At 37.5% G+C, this 20,505-nt stretch overlaps 2 protein-coding genes across 2 annotated transcripts; both read right to left on the minus strand.

Moving 5' to 3' along the window:
- Positions 1-691: 691 nt before the first annotated feature.
- Positions 692-1,654, minus strand: LOC100018200 (olfactory receptor 52I2-like). The gene has a single exon (XM_001371479.3). It carries the CDS (start codon positions 1,652-1,654, stop codon positions 692-694), a length of 963 nt encoding a protein of 320 aa, XP_001371516.3.
- A 16,733-nt stretch (positions 1,655-18,387) lies between these two features.
- On the minus strand, positions 18,388-20,261 carry LOC100018166 (olfactory receptor 52K2-like). Its single transcript, XM_007491096.2, has one exon. The coding sequence runs from the start codon at positions 20,193-20,195 to the stop codon at positions 19,242-19,244; it is 954 nt and encodes a 317-aa protein (XP_007491158.2). The 5' UTR covers positions 20,196-20,261; the 3' UTR covers positions 18,388-19,241.
- Between the last annotated feature and the right edge of the window lie 244 nt (positions 20,262-20,505).

Here is a 20,505-nt window from a genome sequence, read left to right on the forward strand (position 1 = left end):
GAGAGAGAGAGAGAGAGAGAGAGAGAGAGAGAGAGAGAGATTGGGAGAGGGAGAGATTGGGAGAGGGAGAGGGAGAAGGAAGGTGTGTGTGTGTGCTTGTTATAGATGATGCCATAGATAAAGGCATAAGAGGCAGGAGAGATTTTGAAGCAGAGTAAAAATTTAGTTAGAGCAGGGAAGTTCTATGAAATTTACTTTGAAAGGCAAGTTGTAGTCAGAGAGTAGATGACCTTAAATTCTAGGATTAGGCATTTCTTTGTGTTATCAATACAAAGTCTTAGTGAAAATTGATCAAGCATTTGTACTCTGAAATATTTCTAGCCTAATCGAGGGAGACAATGGTAAATGGTGATATCGCCAATAGAAAGAGGTAGGGAATGAGGCTGGGGAGCTTACTTCTTCAGAGGGAGTTCATATTCAGTTAATTTTTGAGGTCCCCATAGAATATCCAGGTAGATGTGTCCAGCTTGTAGCTAGCAATCAAGACAGGTCAAGACTACAAAGTGAGAAAAAAGCCATTCAGACACTTAAAGTCCTGATAAGTGAAGTCATAAGGTGAAATCACAAAACATCTTTCTCCTGTCACTGAGGTTCTAGTTGGTTTGAACTTATTCATACATCACCTTTGTTCTTGTTTCAAATGAGGTATCTTTGTTTAAGGTCACTGTGAATTCCATTTTGTATAGGAATTTTAGTTGGCTTGGTCAGGGAGGCAGCTCTTCAGTATACTCCATCCCCGGCCACGGATCTGCTTTGTCCTTAAGCCATAGATGAGAGGGTTCAGAGTGGGTGGAATAACCAGATAGAAGTCAGCCAGTAGGACCTGTGCAGGAAGGGGGACCAGGTCCTGTCCAAACCAGGCTACATAGATTGAAACCATCCCTGGTAGGTAGTAGAGGGCCATAACTCCAACATGGGAGCCACATGTACTTAATGCCTTGAGCTGGGCATCCCTGCAGGAGAGACGGAATACAGCCTGAAGGATCCGGCTATAGGAGGTAGCAATGAAGATCACATCAATGCCAACAATGATTGAGGAGCCAATTAGGCTATAGAGGTCGCTTGGCATATGGTCAGCACATCCCAGCTTGGCCACAGCCATGTGTTCACAGTATGAATGAGGAACCATCAGAGAGCCACAAAAGGGCAAGTGACTCACCATCCAGCTCAAAGGTGTCATGAATGTGGTAGCCCTAAGGATAATTGCCACGCTTATCCCTAGCATTGTTTGTTGTGTAAGGGTGGTCTGATAGTGCAGGGGTTTGCAGATGGCCACATACCAGTCAAAGGCCATAGCCAGTAAAAGCCCCGTCTCCACAGCTGTGGCTGCATGGACCACATACATCTGAGTGAAGCAAGCAGCAAAGCCAATAATGCCATCACCTGACCAGAAGATATTCAGCATCTTGGGGACCACAGAAGTTGCCATAACAATGTCCACTAGAGCCAGGATACACAGGAAGTAATACATGGGTTCATGTAAGGCAGAGTCAACCCAGATCACTGTTAGAATGAGGCTGTTCCCCACCAATGCCACAATGTACATCGTGCTTAGTGGAACCAACAACCAGAGGTGAGTCACTTCTAGACCTGGGATGCCCATGAGGAAAAATGTAATGGAAGGTGATGTATAATTGGATGTCAATTCTAACATCTCTTGAGAACCTTTCCTGTGAAAACAGCAAAAAAAAATCACAAAGAAAGTCTTCCTGGTTCTTCTGGCCCCCCAAGTTGGCTGGGCTATATATATATATTTTAAACCCTTACCTTCCGTCTTGGAGCCAATATTGGCTCCAAGGCAGAAGAGTGGTAAGGGCTAGGCAATGTGGGTCAAGTGACTTGCCCAGGGTCACACAGCTCGGAAGTGTCTGAGGCCAGATTTGAACCTAGGACCTCCCATCTCTAGGCCTGGCCCTCAATCCGCTGAGCCACCAGCTGCCCCCTGGGATATATATATATATATATATATATATATATATATTTTTTTTTTTTTAAACATAATTAATGAAGGAAGTATTGAAAGTACTGAGGGAAGTGCATAGGAGGGTCACTTCATTTTAAGGTCCTTCACTTCCCTCTTTAGATCCCTTGGAACATGACTTAATTATAGAAGATAAGAACACTAACACTGAATAATATTAGGGAGTCATGATAACCCTAATTATGGCTCAAATTTGCCTAGGACTTTCTTCAGAACTTTATGTGGTAGATGGTACTAATATTAATCTTTCTGAGTGTTCCCTTTTCCATAAAAGGAAGGAGATTTACTTATGGTCACATGCAATTAATAAGTTGTAGAGCCAGTACAAAAACTCAAAGTTTCTGTCTCCAAATTCGGTGCTCCTCTCGCTCTACTGTGCTTTCTTCCTTTCCCCATAATCCAGATCCAGAGGTGGTACTTGTTTAGTATTTTAAGTGTCTGTCAATTCTCCTCTAATTTCCTTTTTTAAACCCTTCCCTTCCCTAGCAATAACAACTGTAAGACAGAAGGGCATTGGCTAAGCAAAGGGGGTTGAATGACTTGCCCAGAACATAGCTAGGAAGTATCTGAGGCCAGATTTAAACCCAGGTCCACTGGACTCTAGGTCTGAATCTTTATCCATTGAGCCACCTAGTGGACTCTTCTTCACTAATTCTGATTGTATCATTTCTACTTCCTGGTAGACAGACTTCATGGGTGGTTGAAAAATATATTTCTTGCATGTCAATCTCTCAGTGGTGATTAAATGTTGTAAACCTAGCTATCTTGCCACTGAACCCGTACTAACCTGGTAATTCTTGCCAGGGCTTGACACTTTAACATTTCTTTTATGCATTCAGAGCCATCTCTAGACCATGATGAGGTTCTGTTTTCTTTCTGTACCAACTTTGGATCACCATAAAAGAACTATAAAGGTTTGCTTCAATGGTCTCTTTAGGACTCATATTCTACCTTATGAGTCAAAGATAAGTGATGCTCACTTATAGGGTCATAGATTTAAAATGAATGAACTGAAAAGCATTTATTAATAATGTAATATGTGCCAAATAGGGATAGCTAGGTGGTATAGTGCATAGAGCACTGGGCCTATAGTTAAGAAGATCTGAGTTCAAATCTAGCCTCATATACTTACTAGGTATGTGACCCTGGGTAAGTCACTTAACCTTGTTTGTCTCTGCTCCTCCTCTTAAAAATAGGAACACAGTGGGGAAGGGAATGGTAAATCACTCCAGTATCTTCTCCAAAGGAAAAAAGACCCATGGACAAAGTCCATGGGGTCATGTAGAGTCAGAGACTACTGAATGGCACAATAAAAATAGCAACATGTTCCAAGTACCATGTTTCGTGCTGGGGATACAAATACAAAAGTGAAAAGAGAGTGTGAACTCTTTTAGGTCATGGATTAATAGTAGGAGACAATAGCTATAGCTATAAAGTAAAAAGGTGAATAGTTTGGATATTTTGTTACTGAGATGAGTATAGTTATCTGAATCACCTATATCTATCTAGGAGAATAGATTGACACATCATTTCCAGCACCAATAATAGCTCTTTGATTTATGGCACAAAACTGGGAAAGGATAGACAAAGAAAGGTATAAATGATAGCAAGGCAATTGGTCAGAAGATGGCTAAGATGTGGTGCTGAAAAATATAGCAGTGTAGTGAGTTTACTCACAATTTTTCCTTTATGTACTTGTGTGAGATCTTATTCTCAGTGTTAAATGATATCAAAACCAACAAAAGAAACAGATTGACAGATGAAGTTAGTAGCACTTGCTTGGGCTTGAAGTGTACAAAATAACAACCTTCAACTGAAGATTTAGCCAATGAAATTCAGTCACAAAAAAAGTCACTAATAGGCAGGTTAGTTAAAGAATTTCCCCTCCCCCTCACTTATCTTAGTTCGTAGCACCCCACACAAGTTAAACAATATCAAGACCAATAAGAGAAAACTACTGACAGATGTAATACAGGGATAAGATAATGGAGAAAGAAAGAGGGAGTGGGGTTGTGAGAGTGAAGAGATCCTTCTCCTCCCTTCCTTTCTGAGGTGAACAAAGAAGTCACTAAGCAGGTTAGTTAAGTAATTAGTTTTTGCTTTAATAAATAGTTATATATTATAATTATACATTTTTCTTATTTAAACTATAAATATCACAAAATTATGGTATTTTTCTTAAAGTGACACACCACCCGAGTTATGCTTGTTTTTTTGGCAAATTTTGACACACCAAGTTCAAAAGGTTACCCATCACCGGGCTATATAAACAATTGACCTTCTGCCCTTTCTAAAGGCGTTTACTTTAGCATTGAGATAAGATTCTTAGTAAAAGAAGGAACTTTTCATTTAGCATCTCTGGGTTTTTCCTATTTTTGCTTATCAAACATCTGTTAGATTTAAAATAGTTTTGAGCGTTAAATAGTTGTAGATAAGAGAGTGGGAGCCATGAACTGTGATAATTAAAATGTTTGGGAGCAAGGGAAATATATAACAATTATGACCGCTGAAATATGTTTTCTACTGTGTCTTGGTTTTATATAAATATAAGATGGTCGCCAGGGAACATATTCCCAATTTATGAATATGCCCAAGGCAACTGGGCTTTATAGAGAAATTTAATTTATAATACACTGATTAACCAATAGAAAAAGAGAGAAAGTAAGAAAGGAATAAGAATCAAGGGTCTCAAGCCAATAAGGCCTAGACCTCAGTCCTAAGAGATAAATCAGTCAGTTGGTTTTATCACTCACCCAAGATCTCTCTAGGTAAGGCTTCTCATGCCAACCTCAGGCTCCACCTTCAAGAGAGCCTCCTTTCAAGAAATGTTTCCAGATAATCCTCCTCCTGACTCCTCCTGAGTTCTCCTTCCACAGCCTCTTTCAAGACCTCTCCAGGAACTCTCCCTCCAGGACCTCTCTCCTCTCAGACCTCCTTCAGAGCATCAACCCCCTCAGTCCTCAGACCCCGCAATCTTTAAGCAAACAATCTAAGTTCCCTCCCCTCAATTCTCACATCTACCAATCACTGATGATGTCTCCCCTGTGCCAATGGTGGCTCTAGCTTAACCCAGGACCCAGAGGTCTGTCCCCTTTGCACATGTCTGTTGAAGGTCATATTCTCAAATAATTAAATCGTGATCTTTGCTGCATCCCTTCCTAAATCCTGTTATTCTGAGTAGGGTGGAGATTGTATTTTCTAAGACCTGGTTCTGTCATTCCAAGTATTTCTATTGTATCAATTCTAAAATCAATCATGACTCAAAGAACTTCCTGTTCTATGCTTAAGCATAGGGCAAAGCCCTTTCCATTGTTTAGCAAAAGGTTTCTGTCCTAAAGTAGTCTTAAGTAGGGAGGAGAAGGATCCTCTCATGCCAAGGAGTTTCATATTCCAATAGAGTTCTTACTATCAGTAGGAAATTTTTTCAAGTATGAAATTTCCCAATGGGGCAATTTCCAACATTCATAAGTCTAAGAAATTTTAAGGTTTACACATCCTTAGCAATAATAGCACCTCACAAGTTAGATACTTCCATAGATGGTTAATATTTCCCAGACTCAAATGCACCTCATCATATTGCCTAGATTTATTCTTAGTGATCTTCCCTCTCCCCATCCTCCTTATCCCTAGAGTAGGCATGATTTTATGATCTTTGCCTGTAATAAAGATTTGAGCAGACTTGTGTTTAATCCGGACTTTGTATCTTGACAGTATTCCTTGGAAGAAGCTATCTGTATTGCTTTCTCTTGCCTGTCACCAACCTGCATCCATCATGTATCAATGTGTAATGATTTTTCCTAATAAACACCTCAAGCTCCATCACTTTGTTCAAACCTTTCTTTGATTCTCCACTTCATTCTTTCACACCAAGTTATCCTCCTGGTCAAAGAACCCTGCCTGGGCCTGATTACACAGGCCACAACAAATGGCATCCAACATGGGGCAGAAGTACAGAGGATCAAACAACTGGCAGTCTGACATTCTCCAGAGTTGCAGATGGTGACTTGTTGGGAACATACACACAGGTTGGTTTTTTTCCCCCCACATCAGTATCATCTCCTTTTATTACAGTGTATGCAGGGAAAATCTGTACCTTCATCAGTGATTCATACTTGGGAAGCAACCAGACAAGTATTAGGGTCATTCCACAGTGATAATAATGAACGAATTTCTTTAGTAGAAAACCCCCAGCCTCAAAATCCTCTCTTTTTTTGCCCTATCTAATAAATGTTTATTTCTTTTCCCTTGCCATGGACTCTATATAAAAGTGGAAGAATGCACTTGTGCTTCTAGGGGAGGAGAAGATATTTTTGCAGTTACTATTTTTATTATGTCATGTTAGTAAATACCTTTGTTAAAAGTTAATTGTTTCTTCTGTCAGATTTCTAATGGGAAGCATATCAATGGGAAATGATATCTCCTTTTGAATCTCAGAACAATAGCTACCTCTTTGGGGAACCAGAACCAGGGCAAGTTGAGAATGTAGCACAGGAGGGTGCTGCATAATGATAATGAGGTCAATTTAGTTGGAAAGGCCATGAGAATGGAAATAACATATAATAAGCCAGATTCATATTGTGAAGGACCTTACATACAAAACAGAAGAACAATTTAAATCTAATTTATTTAAAAGAAATGATGAAATAATGTAATGAAATAAAATAATGAAATAACAATAAATTACTTTGATGATAAAATATGTAACATACAAACATAATAATTATAATTGTTATTAAAGAGAAAATATTTATTTTATTTTATCCTAGAAGCAAACAGGGAATGATAAAGCTCTGCTTTGACTGGTGAGGGGAGAAAATGGAGGCAAAGAGATCAATTAGGAACCACTAATCTAGGTATGAGGACCAGAATTAGGGTGATGGCCATATGAATTCAGAGAAGGGACATATATATGAGAGAGATTGAAGATGTGGTCAACAAAGCTTAGATACTATCTGGCTATGGGACACTATGAAGAGGAGTATAGTGTCAAATACTGCAGAAATATTTGATTTGAGTATTAAGATAAGACCATCAAATTTGGCAATTTCAAAACAGAATCTGAAAAAGGACTACAAACTCCTTGAGGGCAAAGGCTTTTTTTCTCTTGGCATACCCAATATTGTGTGAAGTAAATTATTTAGAAACCTTGGATCCTATGCATCCTGGTGGCAGGAATCCATGAGGGTGGGCACCCTGGAGTGACAACATGGCCATGGGGGTGGAGTTGACAAGGTTTTTAAACCAGAGCAGGAAGCAGAATCAGGTCTCTTGCTTTCCAGACCTACAGGGTTAGGGTTTGATCAGGAGTTGTGTCTTATCTTATCAGGTGATCTCTGGCAAGCAGCATGGCCTAAGCCAGTTAAAATGAAGAATCAGATCTAGAAAGGTTTTACTCTCCAACTCTCTCTTGACCTCTATCAATCTCTCTCTCTTTCTGATAAAAGCTTATAAATCTGGTAATAAATCTCCAGATCAATTTTTATTTATAACAGTACCTTGAATGAATTTTGTCCTATCTGTTCCTTGAATACCAAATTCTGTTCATTTCTTAACTTCATACATTTTCATTGGCTATCTCTCAAACCTGGCATTCTTCCTGTCCTCATCTCCACTCCCAGGTTACTCTGGTTTTCTTTAGCTCCTAGGTACACTTTCACCTTCTGAGAGAAGCCTTTCCATAACCCCCTTCATGATTGTGCTTTGTCTCTGTTATCATCTCCAATTTTCTCTGAATGCATTTTCTTTGTATATAGTCATTTATATGTTGTTTTCCCCATCAGATAAGAACTCCTTGAGAGCAAAGACTAGGATCTTTTTGTCTTTCATGTCTCTAATATTTGGCAAATATTATGTACTTAAATAAATACTTTTTTAATTTTTCTTTTCATTAATAGAATTTATCCATAAGAGTCTCAGCCCTTCCCCCTCCCTGCATCACAGAAAGCATCATTTGGGTGACAGACATGTTCACACAAATTATATCTTTCATGTATCTGCCTTTCAGTTTACTCTCTGGAGGTAACTGACAATTGATCCTTCAAATATTACATCTGTAGCTGCATATGATGTACTTTTGGTTCTCCTCATTTTGCTGTTCATTATCCCATGTAGTTCTTTCAAAGATTATTTTTTAATAAGCTGGCTCATTGTTTCTTATGGAGCAGTAGTATTCTATCATAATCATATAGCACAATTTGTTAGCCATTCCCCAATTAATGGGCATCCCCTCAATTTCCAGTTCTTTGTCACCACAAAGCGAGCTGCTATAAATATTTTGGAACATCTAGATTCTTTTCCTTTTCCACTGATCTTTTTGGGAAACGGACTCAACAATGGTACTCCTAGATCTTAGGGTATACACAGTTTTATAAACTCTGAGTGTAATTCCAAGTTCCTCCCCAAAATGGTTGGATCAGTTCACAGGTCCAGTAACAGTGTATTAGTGTTGCCATATTATTTTTGTCCTTTTGTCAGTTTAGCTAATTTGATGGATGTGAGATGATATCTCAGAATTGTTTTTGTTTGCATTTCTCTAATTAGTGGTGATTTAGAGCATTTTTGTCATATAACTGCATGTGGCTTGGATTTTATTTTCATATATTTTGCCCATGTATCAGTTGGGGGATGGATACTTGTCTACTTCTCCATAAATCCTTTTCTCAAGTCCTCAAGTTCATTCCAGAATAGCCTCCATCTCCAACTCCATGGAATTTATTGGGAAACTAGGGATGGAGAATATATGAATCCAGGAGGCAGAGGTGAAAGAAAGGAATCCAGGGAAGGAATGAGAGATATGGGAAAGGCTAAGAAAAATAGTTGAGAATAGGGAAAGGGCAACCAATTCCTCTGAGACAATCATATGATGAAACAACATCTCAATATAGGAAAGGAGAGAGACATCTTCCCTGTCATAAATAGGACAGAAAAGATGGCAGCCATAGGAAAAGATATATTATGGCAGAAAAATGACATAAAAAATTCCTTTCCTTACTGGCACTGGACCTTTTTCTTGGTGTTCTTCTAGAATTAAGGGAATGGTTCTGTCTCGAATATTTAGACAAAAATAGAGGCAAGGTGGAACCTAAAAGAAAGATCAGGGGTGTATGCAGATGGGAGAGGGAAACCCCAGCCCACAGTCTTGATGCCCTGGATCAATACCACATCTTCCTCGGACTCCTTTCATTCAGATGCAGCTCTCAGATCATATGTGTCCCAGGAAAACTGACCAGAAGCATGACCATTTCAATCCTATCTACTTATTCCAGGTTGGGAGATATCCAACTCAGGGGGAAGATCCTTCATGTACAGCTTAAGTTTCTTCAGTTCCTCTGATGTCAGGTGTTCCAAGTGGAAATCAGCAAGCAGTGGATACTCTAGATCCAGGTTGAGGAACCTATTGCATGTGTGCTGGAGGGGGCTGCTCCCTTCCTCCTTTCCATGCATGCCTGAGGACATTTCTCATATCACCTGGCTCTCTGCCCAGCAGCCCAATGTTGTGCTTCTTCCTTCCCTTGTCTGGGGAAAGGCAGGATGCTCACATGCAGCATGAGGGTCACAGTTTGGGAACTTGGTCTCTAAAAGTTTTGCCATCACTACTCTAGACCATTGTGGCCCCCTTAGCTGCCCTTTTCCAAGCCTCAGGTTCAGGCTACCTCCAAACACTGGACCTGCATAGGTGTCTCTCCTCTTCCTCTCATGTAACCATAGCCACATCACTTAACTGCCTTGGGCTTACAAGTCCTTCTCTGAACAAGTGGGGCATTGGAGGTCTCTTTGTTGTCCCCATGTTGTCTTCCTGCTTCTCTTTCCCCCCACTGATTTTCCTCTTCCCACACTGGCCTCTACCCCACACTCTGGTCCTCTTCCATTCCTTCCTGGCTCAGTTTGACCTTCCTTTGACCCTTGTAGATCTAGACTTTGCCTTCTGACCAAGTTGGACTTAAGTGAAAATGAATCCCTGGTATCTCCCCAGCCCTGATTCAGGGCCACATAATCTACTTTGGGGTGGGTTTGGAATCTCAGAGTTGCTTTAATCTGAATTCTGATAATTATTTGTGAATTGGAATACTCGTTAAAGTCCTGTTGATAACATTTCTTCCTTTGATGTTCATATTCCTTTATTGCTTATTGCTCATTTATCAATTGTGAATGACTCATTTTTGTAAATTCAAATAAATTACTTCTAGATCTTGAAAATGAGACCCTTATTGAAGAAATACCACATTTTTTCCCATTCAGTTATCACTTTTCATTTGAATTTTAACTGCATTGTCTTTATTTATACAAACTTTTAAAGATTTTATGTGGCCAAAACTATCCATTTTATCTTTATAGTATTCTCTATTCCTAGTTTGGTTATGAACTCTTCTCCTTTCTATAGGTCAATTTGAATGTATCCTCAAACTTGATTCTCAATTGCTATGATACATTGCCTTCTTTATTCTTTAGAGTCATTATTTTTAAATCCCTTTCTTTACTCCACATGAGTGATTGATAGTTTCTGTAGGACCCTATTCTATTTTTTCAATTAATTTATAATGGTCACCTAACACATAATTTACATACACTATCCATAGTGGCTTGTCCTAACAGTTTATCCTAATCTCCTGTTCCCCCAATTCTTAGGTTATCCTTCAAAATTTAAATAAGGGGAGTGAATAAGTGCTTACTATGTGCCAGGTATGTTTATGCTTCCAGTTAGAGAGAAACATTAGTGAAAGTTTGAGTTTGGGATCCTTTTTCACTAGGAAAGGTTGCATTCCTATGGGGGCTCTCAGAGATGCCCCTATGTTCCATACCTAGAATCAAAGGACATCAGGAAATTCAAATGTTTATAAGGAGTAAAATTAGTTCCATAAAAATTTGTTTATAACAAAAATGAAAAAGGCTTAGAAATAGGCTCTATTTGCAGACAGTTGAAGGGGTAGGGTGTAGAGACATTTAAGTTTTTGATCAGCCACCTTTTGAAAGGTAAATTGTTTAGGTTTTTACCCTGATTAAAAAGGCAAAACTCAGGAGAAAGAGAATTAAAAGAGTTTGTTAAAGGATGTTAAGGTAGCAACTCATTAATAGGTTGATTGCTGGAGATCCGCAAGGGATTCCAGATGGGGCTAGTTTTTAGTGATAACTTTGACAAAGAGATAAAGACAATTCAGATATATCCACTTCAATAAAATGAGATGGTTTTTTGCATCTCAGCTCCTCCCGAAGGGAGTAATATGTGACAATTCTTCAGATACAAACAAGTAGGACGTACTTGGTATGTGTTATGAATAGTGAACAATGCAAAGCTGAAGACTGGATGACACCCTCCACAACATTAATTGATTGAAGCATATTTGGGAACAATGGATCATTGAGCTGGCATAACTTTCAATAATTCCCTCCTTTTGGTACTGACCAAAACAACTGAACAACAAAAACAATATATAGTTATCCCTGCTACATTGTGAGGAATCCATTTAAAATTTTTTGGTTCTCCCTTCATACCAGAGAAGAATTCAGAATTTTTTCTTTTTCTTTTATGGAGTGTTTGTAGTACATTGTTGTAAAATACAATACTGTATAAATATTTTATGCATTTCTGAGTTTCTAAACTTTTTCTGTGTCTTATGCTGGCCTTCATGGGTCATCTGTAGCTTCCACAAAACTCCCCTAAATTCCCACTTTATTTCTTATGCCAACCCCAATATACTGAAACTGCTATAGGGAAAGTCATGATGTGGATGGGATACCTGTGTATGGTTTAGCACCATATTTGATCTTATATCACTCCTTTATCTTCAACTGCATTGTCTTAATCTCTTCTGGTTGTGCCAAATGGACCTACACTTAAATAGAAAGCAAGACAAACCTCATTAGGCAGGCTCTATATATAAACTAAGGTGGCTATATATTAAGCTATTTAAAGGGCATGTTATGTTCTAATATTAAAGGGGAGATTTACATATCAGTAAAGTCACCAGGAAAATTCAGTAAATGTAAATACCATAAAACAAAATACCAAAGTAATATAATAACGATCATCAATATTAAATGACACCAATTCTTCTTGTAATCTGGTAGTCTATTCTCAATATTTAGTTGATGAGTACATTTCATCTTCAATCCCAGAAGTCCCATGCAGTTGTCTAGTCCCTGGACATTTTCTCCTGGACCTTCTGAAATAGCCCATATAATCAGGATACCTCTGGGAGTGGTCTATTTCCAGGGGATTTGATTCTTAGGTTGTAAGTCACTTGTAAAGTCCTAGGTAATTCTAGTAAAATCTGATAGTAATAAGACTCAGTACAATTTAGCATAAATTTTTAAATTTGGTTTTTCCCAATAACTGTCATATGGCAAAAAAAAATTTTTTCTCCCCATGAGAATATAAACTCCTTGAGTAAAGATTGTTGCCCAAAACAGTTAAGTAAAGTAGGGACTCAATTGAACTCTCCCATGCTCAAACTATGTGGTTCTATTGACAATAGCAATAAGAATATCAATTTAGTACCCCACAGTTCATTTGATACTTCAGAAAATTTCAATTGTCATATACTACTTACTGTCTCTCTTTTTCTTCTTTAAAATTATCAATGCAAGGGGCATCTAGTTGGCTCAGTGTATAAAAAGCCAGGCATGGAGTCAGAAGGACTTGGGTTCAAATCTGACCTCAGACACTCCCTGCCTTTTGTGATCCTGAGCAAGTCACTTAACCACAATAATTTAGCCCTTAGTGCTCTTTAACTTTAGAACCAATACTTAATTCAATTCTAAGACAGAAGATAAGATTTAAAAAAATTTTTTGACACAATTTTACATGTGAAATTCTGAACCTGATTTCTAGAAATTATTATCATATTATGGAAAGGCCTTTTTGGAACTCATTACTTGGACATTCCCAAGACCTGTGCATAGAATCATTTACATTGGACACTTATAATCATCATTTTCATGTTACTTTCTCAAAATTTCTCCTCTTTATAATCTACCTTTTAGTAGAGTGAAATATATTAAAGACCTAATCCTATAGATTAACACATGGCCACTAGTATTGATTATGGGAAAATGCCTTTTATTTCTATGCTTGACATTACATAAATGAATTTGCTTAAAAGATGCTTATTAAATCCCAAATCACAAAAGACCTGGGGTGGGACATATAAATATAACATGATAATAATTCCAATTTATATTTGTTGTTGTTTAGTTGTTTCAGTCAAGTCTGACTCCTCATGACTCCATTTGGAATTTTCTTGGCAAAGATACTGGAGTGGCTTGCCATTTTCTTCTTCAGCTCATTTTAAATTCTCTCTAAAAGAATGTACACTCCTTGAATAGGGATGGTGTGGTAAAGTAGGGATTCATCTGAACTCTCCCACATTCCTCTCCATGCCACTTTAAAACAATGACACAAAATTAATTCTAAAGTAACAGAATCCACAAAAGGGCAGGGTGAAACAATTTTCCAAATTGTGACAATTTAGAAGGCTAGCAGAAAAGGTCTAGCTTAGTGGAGCAAAAGTGGAGCACAGTTTAAGAAAAGCAGTGATGACTTCTGTACCTCTCAGTCCACACACAATAGGGGGTTGGGCAGGCAACTGGTCAGAAGGGGATTTCTGGGGACAATTTTTTTTTTAATTTATCTTATTTTATTTTTTTCAATTAAATAATATACTTTGTATATACATACATGTACATATAGATAGATGTGAGATAGAAAGATAGATATTCACAGGTCTCTTTTGCTGTCTTTGACCTCATTTGTTTCAGTAGTAGTAATGTTAAGTTAAAGGTTATGAACAGGTTTTTGACTTTTCTAGCATAATTCAAAATTGTCTTTTAGAATAAGTAACCAATTCACATTTCTGCCAGGAGTTCACTAATCTGTCTGTCCAATATTTACCACTTTTGTTTTGTTTTGTTTTTTATAATTTTGTGGGCATGAGGTGAAATCATAGACAACTTACAGTCTCCTACTCATTCATCCCAGTACCAGGGACTCTTGCCGGTCAAATCAACTTTGTTTCAGTGTTTGGAAGGTATCATTTTCATTTAAGTACCTTTGACTATGATGAATTACTAGATAAGCACTGTGCTGCAGTGGATACAGAGCTGGTCTCAAATTCACAAAGACCTATGTTCCAGCACAACCTTTGATCAACTCCAAAGATTGAATCATGGAATTTAAAGTCAACCTTCTAAGACTCTTAAATACTTGTCCATATATATTGGTAAACTTCCTCACGGGGGGGGGGGGGGGGGTTCCCTGTTAATGAAATAATAGGGATAAACCATAAAAAAGAGGAAGGGAAGGAAGGAAGGAAAGACAAAGAGAAATCATAAAGGATTAAAACTATTTACATTTCTACACTGGAAGATGGCACTTGTAATCTTTAAACATTTTATCATTATTAGGATAATTAATAGGAGTGTACATAGACAGAGGGCATGAGTGTGAGTTGACTGTAAGGGGATGATATCCAAAAGAAAAAACCCCAAAAGCAAAATTAAGAGGTGAGAAAGAGGGATGCACTTGGAGAAGGAGGAAATAAGAGATAGAATGGTGTAAATTATCTCACAGTAAAGACGCTTGAAAGAACTTTTACAATAGAGGGGAAGATGGGTGAGTGGCAGACAACACTTGAACCTTACTCTCATTAGAATTAACTCAAAGAGAAAATGGCATACACATTCATGTGTATATAGAAATCTATCTTACCCTATAGGGAAGTAGGAGAGAAAGAACATAAGAGAAGATAGAGAGGCAATAGAAGGGAAGGTGTATAAGGCAATGTGATGGTAAGAAGCAAAACACTTTAGAAGAGGGTCAGAGTGAAAGGAGAGAGAAAATAGAATTTAAAGAATAATTAATTCTGAAACTACATAAACTATTTAGAAAAAATATGCAAAGAAGGAGCCCTACAAAATTCCTTTATGACACAAATATGGTATTGATATCTAAACCAGAAAGAGCAAAAAAAAGAGATAGAAAATTATAGACCATTTTTCCTAATGGATATTGATGCAAAAATTCTAAACAAAATACTAGCAAGATAATTATAGCAATATATCACAAAATCATATACTGTGGGTGGGACTTATACCAGAAATGCAGGGCTCATCCAATATAAAGAAAACTATCAGTATCATTAATCATAATTATATTAACAAAGCTAAGAGAAATCATATAATTACCTTAATAGATACAGGGAAAGCTTTTGACAAAATACAATACAATCTTATTTAAAATGATAGAAAGTATAATAATAAATGAAGCTTTAAAATAGTATTTATCTAAAACTTTCAGCATGTATGATCTGTAATGGGATAAGCAAGAGGAAAAAAAAATTAAAGAAATTAGACTAGGCAATCAAGAAACTAAAGTATTACTCTTTACTGATGATATAATGATATACTTAGGGAATCCTAAAATTCAAATAAAAATCTAGTTGAAATAATCATGAAGTTTAGCAAAGTTTCAGGATGAAACCAACATGAATTATGAGAATTTCTATGTATTACCAGCAAGGTCCAGAAATAAGAGATAGAAAAAGAAATTACTTTAAAAATAACTGTAGACAAATCTTGAGAGTCTACCTGTCAAGACAACCCAGGAACTATAATTATTATAAACAATTATAAAGAACTTTTTGCACAAATAAAGTCATATCTAAACAACTGGAAAAATATGACTTGCTCACATATATGCCAAGCCAATAAAATAAAAATGATGATTTTACCCAAATTAGTTTACTTATTCAGTTCTATACCATTAAAACTACCAAAACATTTTATAGAACTAGAAAAAAAAATAATAAAATTCATAAGGAAGTACAAAAGTTCAAGAGGAACAAGGGGGAATTTATGAAAAAAAAATGGGAAGGAAGGTGACCCAACTGAATCATATCTCAAAATGTATTATAAAGTGGTAATCATCAAAATAATCTGGCACTAGCAAAGAGATAGAGTAATGGAAGAGTGTAATAGATTATGCATCCAGTAGTGATCTAATATTTGATAGATGCAAAGATCTTAGGTTTTGGAACAAGAACTCCCTGTTTCCCTGGGAAAAGTGTAAAGAAATTTGGCAGAAACTAGTTACAGACCAACATTTCACACTGTATACTAAGATAAAGTCAAAATGGGTACATGGTATAGACAAAAAGGGTGATACCCTAAGCAAATTATGGGAGCATGGAATTGTTTAGCTGTCATTTATGGATAAGGGAAAAATCTATGATCAAACAAGAGAGAGTATTATGAGATGTAAAGTTTTGGATATTTTGATTATATTAAATTAAAAAAGTTTCTGAACAAACAAAACCAATGCAATCAAGATGAGAAAGAAAGCAAAAAATTGGGAAAATATTTTACAGCAAGACTCAAATATATAGAATTGAGACAAAAATTTAAGAATACTAATCATTCTCCAGTTGATAAAGTGAAAGGATATGAACAGGCAGTTTTCAGAGGAAGAAATCAAAGCTATGTATAGTTGTATAAAATTGCTGCAAAACACTATTGCTTAGAGAAAAGCAAATTAAAACAAGTCTGAGTTACCACATCATGCACACATTAGATTGAATAACATGAAGGAAAAGGAAAATGACAAATGTTGGAGAGGATGTGGGAAAATTGGGACATGAATGCACTTTTGGTAGAACTATGAATTGATCTAACCTTTCCAGAGAACAATTTGGAATTATGTCCACAGGACTATAAGATTGTGTATACCTTTTGACCCAGAAATATCATTACTAAGTCTGCATCCCAAAGAAAACAACAACAACAAAAAAGGATCTTTGTGTACAATAATATTTTAGCAGTTCTTTTTTTTGTGATGGCAAAGAATTGGATTGAGGGGGATGACCATCAATTGGGGAATGACTGAACAAGTAATTGTATAAGTTTGTGATGTAATACTATTGTGTTATAAGAAATGATGAGCAGGATGCTTTCAGAAAAACCTGGAAAGACTTACACTGAGTGATGCAAAGTGAAGGGAACATTACCAGGAGAAAATTGTACACAGTTAATAGCAACATTGTGTGATAATCAAGTCTGAATGACTTCACTATTCTCAGCAATACCAAGGTCAAAGAAAATTATGAAAGACATGATGAAAGATGCTCTCCATTTCCAGAGAGGGAGCTGATGGAGTCTGAATGTAGTTTGCAGAATACTATTTCCTACTTTTTTTCATGTTTTTTTTGGTCTGTGATTCTTTTCCCAACATGACTTATATGGAATTATGTTTTATAGGAATAAAAATATATAACATAATTGCTTGCCTTCTCAAGGAATGGTCAGGGGAGAAAAAAAGGAAAGAATTTGAAACTCAAGATTTAAAAAAAAAGGAATGTTAAATATTGTTTTTACATGTGATTGGAAAAAATAACATATTACCCAAGGAAGTTATCAGTCTTTACTATTTATTTTAATAGACTGGACCATGATGTGGTAGACAACAAAACATTGATATAATCCTAAATTAAAAGAAGCAAAATATATAATATTTATAATATAATGTACTTTCCTGGTAAGACCGCATCTTGAGATTGGGTTTACTTCTAGATTCTATAGTAAAGAGAGGATTCAGCCATATTTTCAGAGTGTTCACAGGAGGATGACTGGTATGGTGAGGGAACTAGTGACTATATTATATCAAGTTTGACTGGAAGAACTAGAGATGCTGAGCACTATAAGGAAGCATGTTTTAGTAAGTAAAGTGTTAGAATTTGAGTCATAAATAGTCATTCCACTCCTACCTCTGGCACTTGTGTGACTGAAACTGAGATATAAGCTCCCCAAAGCTCAATTTCCTCATTTGTAAGATTGGGATGAATAGTAACTGCAATCCTCATCTCTTACTGTGAGATTCAAGTGAGATAACATGAGATAATATATAAAATACTTCAAAAATCTTAAAGCTTCATATTGCCAAATATTTTCTTCATTCCTTAGAAGAATATTTGTGGGAAGAAATAATAATTGTCTTTAAATATCTGAAGGTCTCTTGATTTGTTCTGTTTGGAAAAATGGAACAAAATGTGGAAGTTGCAGAGAGGGAGATTTTAACTTAATAAAGGAAAAACTTCCTTGAATTGCTACTCAAGCTGTCTACAAGTACACTGGATTCAGATGTATTCTGAAGCCCCTGAGAACTCTGAGATTCTGTCCCCTTTACTGGGCTGCCTTGGGAATGGGAAGAAACAGGGCAATGAGTCAGAATGGAGAGCTATCTCCATTTCATTGCCTTCACATGAGACTTTAGTCTCCCATAGAGTTCTCCAACAGCTTGTTAAGATTCCAGGACCCTTAACATGAAGAATTGTCTGTTTCAGACTCATATGTGCATTAGAGACTTCTGAGCAAACCATAATCTTTTGGTTGGCAGGGAGAGGCTACTGTTCCCTCTCCCTTCACACTCAGGTGACTGTGAATCGTCAGTGCCTAAGGAGAGTTTGTTGGAAAGTATGTCCTAAGTGAATGGACAAGATGCCCATTCACTTCGTTTCTTGAATGAGTCCATTCCTTCTTACAAGAGTTCAGAAGAGCAACAAAGGAGGGGAACTGGACCTGTGTTGGGTATTGAAAAGCTATATTTACATAGCTCTTTCCTATCAATCTGCTAATTTGTGCTTTTTGGTTTGTCATTTGGGAAATATTTTTTTTTTGTGGTTCTGCTTTAGTGTGAGCTAATCTTCTCCTATTGATTTAAGACTCACTGGGGGACTTTGTTTCTTCTACAATTGATCAGTATTTCTCAAATGGCGTATAAATGGAGATTTTGAACCCTAGACTTCATTCCCCAGAAGTTCTTGGTATTTCCCAGAATTCCCTATAATCTCTCTTGAGTCTCCAAGTTGGTGAGATTACTACAATTGGTATTTAACTGGGAGTAATGCCTCCCATGCTCTCTTCCTTTGCAATGATAGAGCAAGTATAGTGGTAAGCTAAGTGTGGGGATTTTAACTGGACTAATCAGCCATGGGCATGTGGATTTTATTTTGTATTTTCTTTACCCCTTGATTTCTAATAATCCTTAATAAACCTCATAAAATATAATATTTTTATTAGTAGAGACATAATTTAAATTATACAAGGGTAAGTACCTGTAGAGGCTGTATTTCCCTTCATATTATTTGGGACCAGTGTCCAGAAGAAGGAAAAGTATCTAATTTCCTCCTTCTCCCACTTAGGGTCAGGGGAGAAATGGGAAACTCTGCCCTTGCCATCTCCCATACAGCTCTGTGATCAACTCGTTGACTCCCTTTTAGATCTTCTTTCTTTGGAAAATACCTAGGACTCGTTCACGGATCTGTTTTGTCTTGACTCCATAGATGATGGGGTTGACCATGGGTGGGAAAAGCAGGTAGAAGTTGGCTGCAAGGATGTGGACATGGGGAGCAGCATGACGGGCCACCCGGTGCATAACTGATGAAATTACAACAGGCGTGTAGAAAGCTAAAATGGCACCCACATGGGATGCACATGTTCCAAAGGCTTTATAACGAGCTTCCTGAGAAGCCAGTCTCAGCACTGCCCTAAGTATCAGAACATAGGAAAGGACCACAAAGAGGAGGTCCAGCCCCACTATCACCAGAGCTACTGCGATTCCGTAGATATTGTTGAACCGTGTATTGCTGCAGGCTAACTTGACCACTGCCATGTGCTCACAGTAGCAGTGGGCAATCACTCGATTCTTGCAGTAGGGAAACCGTCGAAGTAGGAAGGGAAGTGGGGTCATGAGTGTCACTGCTCGAGTTACAGCTGCCATTCCAATCCTGGCAATGAGTGGTTGTGTCAGTATTGTGGTATATCTCAGTGGTTCACAGATGGCCACGAAACGATCAAAGGCCATGGCCAGGAGGACAGCTGACTCCATAATGGAGAAGGAATGGAGGAAGAACATTTGGGTCAGGCAGGCATGGAAGTTGATCTCATGATCACCAAGCCAGAAAATAGCTAGCATCTTGGGAAGTGTAGAAGAGGAAAGGACAAGATCAATAGCTGACAACATGGCCAAAAAGAGGTACATGGGTTCATGGAGGGCAGGATCTGTGCAGATGATGAAGAGAAGAGTACAGTTACCTAGCAGGGCAAGGAGGTAGGCTGAACAAAAGGGGATAGAGATCCAGATGTGCAGGTGCTCTAGACCGGGGATTCCCATCAGCAGGAAAGAGGTTGGATGTAGGGAAGTAACATTGGAAGCTGACATGGCTGTCATGAGCTGGGCTAACCTATGGATGCCTTCTCAGTGTTCTTTTTTCCATTAAAAGTACCCAGGATGGACAGGATTTGATAACTCAGAATCTGACCTTGCAATTCTGAGTACTTTCTTTGGGCCCCATGATACAACCTCATGAAAATTAGGAAGTGATTGACCTGAATGGAAACCAAAGAAGAATAATTTATAATATCAAAAATAACAAGGCAAGAAATGCCACCTGGCAGTATGTGCTATATGGAAAAATGAGACATACCAATGACAAATTCTGTAGAAGCTAAGAGGAACAAGTGAGCACTGAGTATCTGAG

Source organism: Monodelphis domestica, chromosome 4 (genome assembly GCF_027887165.1).
Source record: "Monodelphis domestica isolate mMonDom1 chromosome 4, mMonDom1.pri, whole genome shotgun sequence".
Classification (NCBI taxonomy): Eukaryota; Metazoa; Chordata; class Mammalia; order Didelphimorphia; family Didelphidae; genus Monodelphis; species Monodelphis domestica.

What these genes read in the sequence shown, in the direction of transcription:
- LOC100018200 (XM_001371479.3), bottom strand. Translation starts at nt 1,654, where the DNA reads ATGTTAGAATTGACATCCAATTATACATCACCTTCCATTACATTTTTC.
- LOC100018166 (XM_007491096.2), bottom strand. Translation starts at nt 20,195, where the DNA reads ATGACAGCCATGTCAGCTTCCAATGTTACTTCCCTACATCCAACCTCT.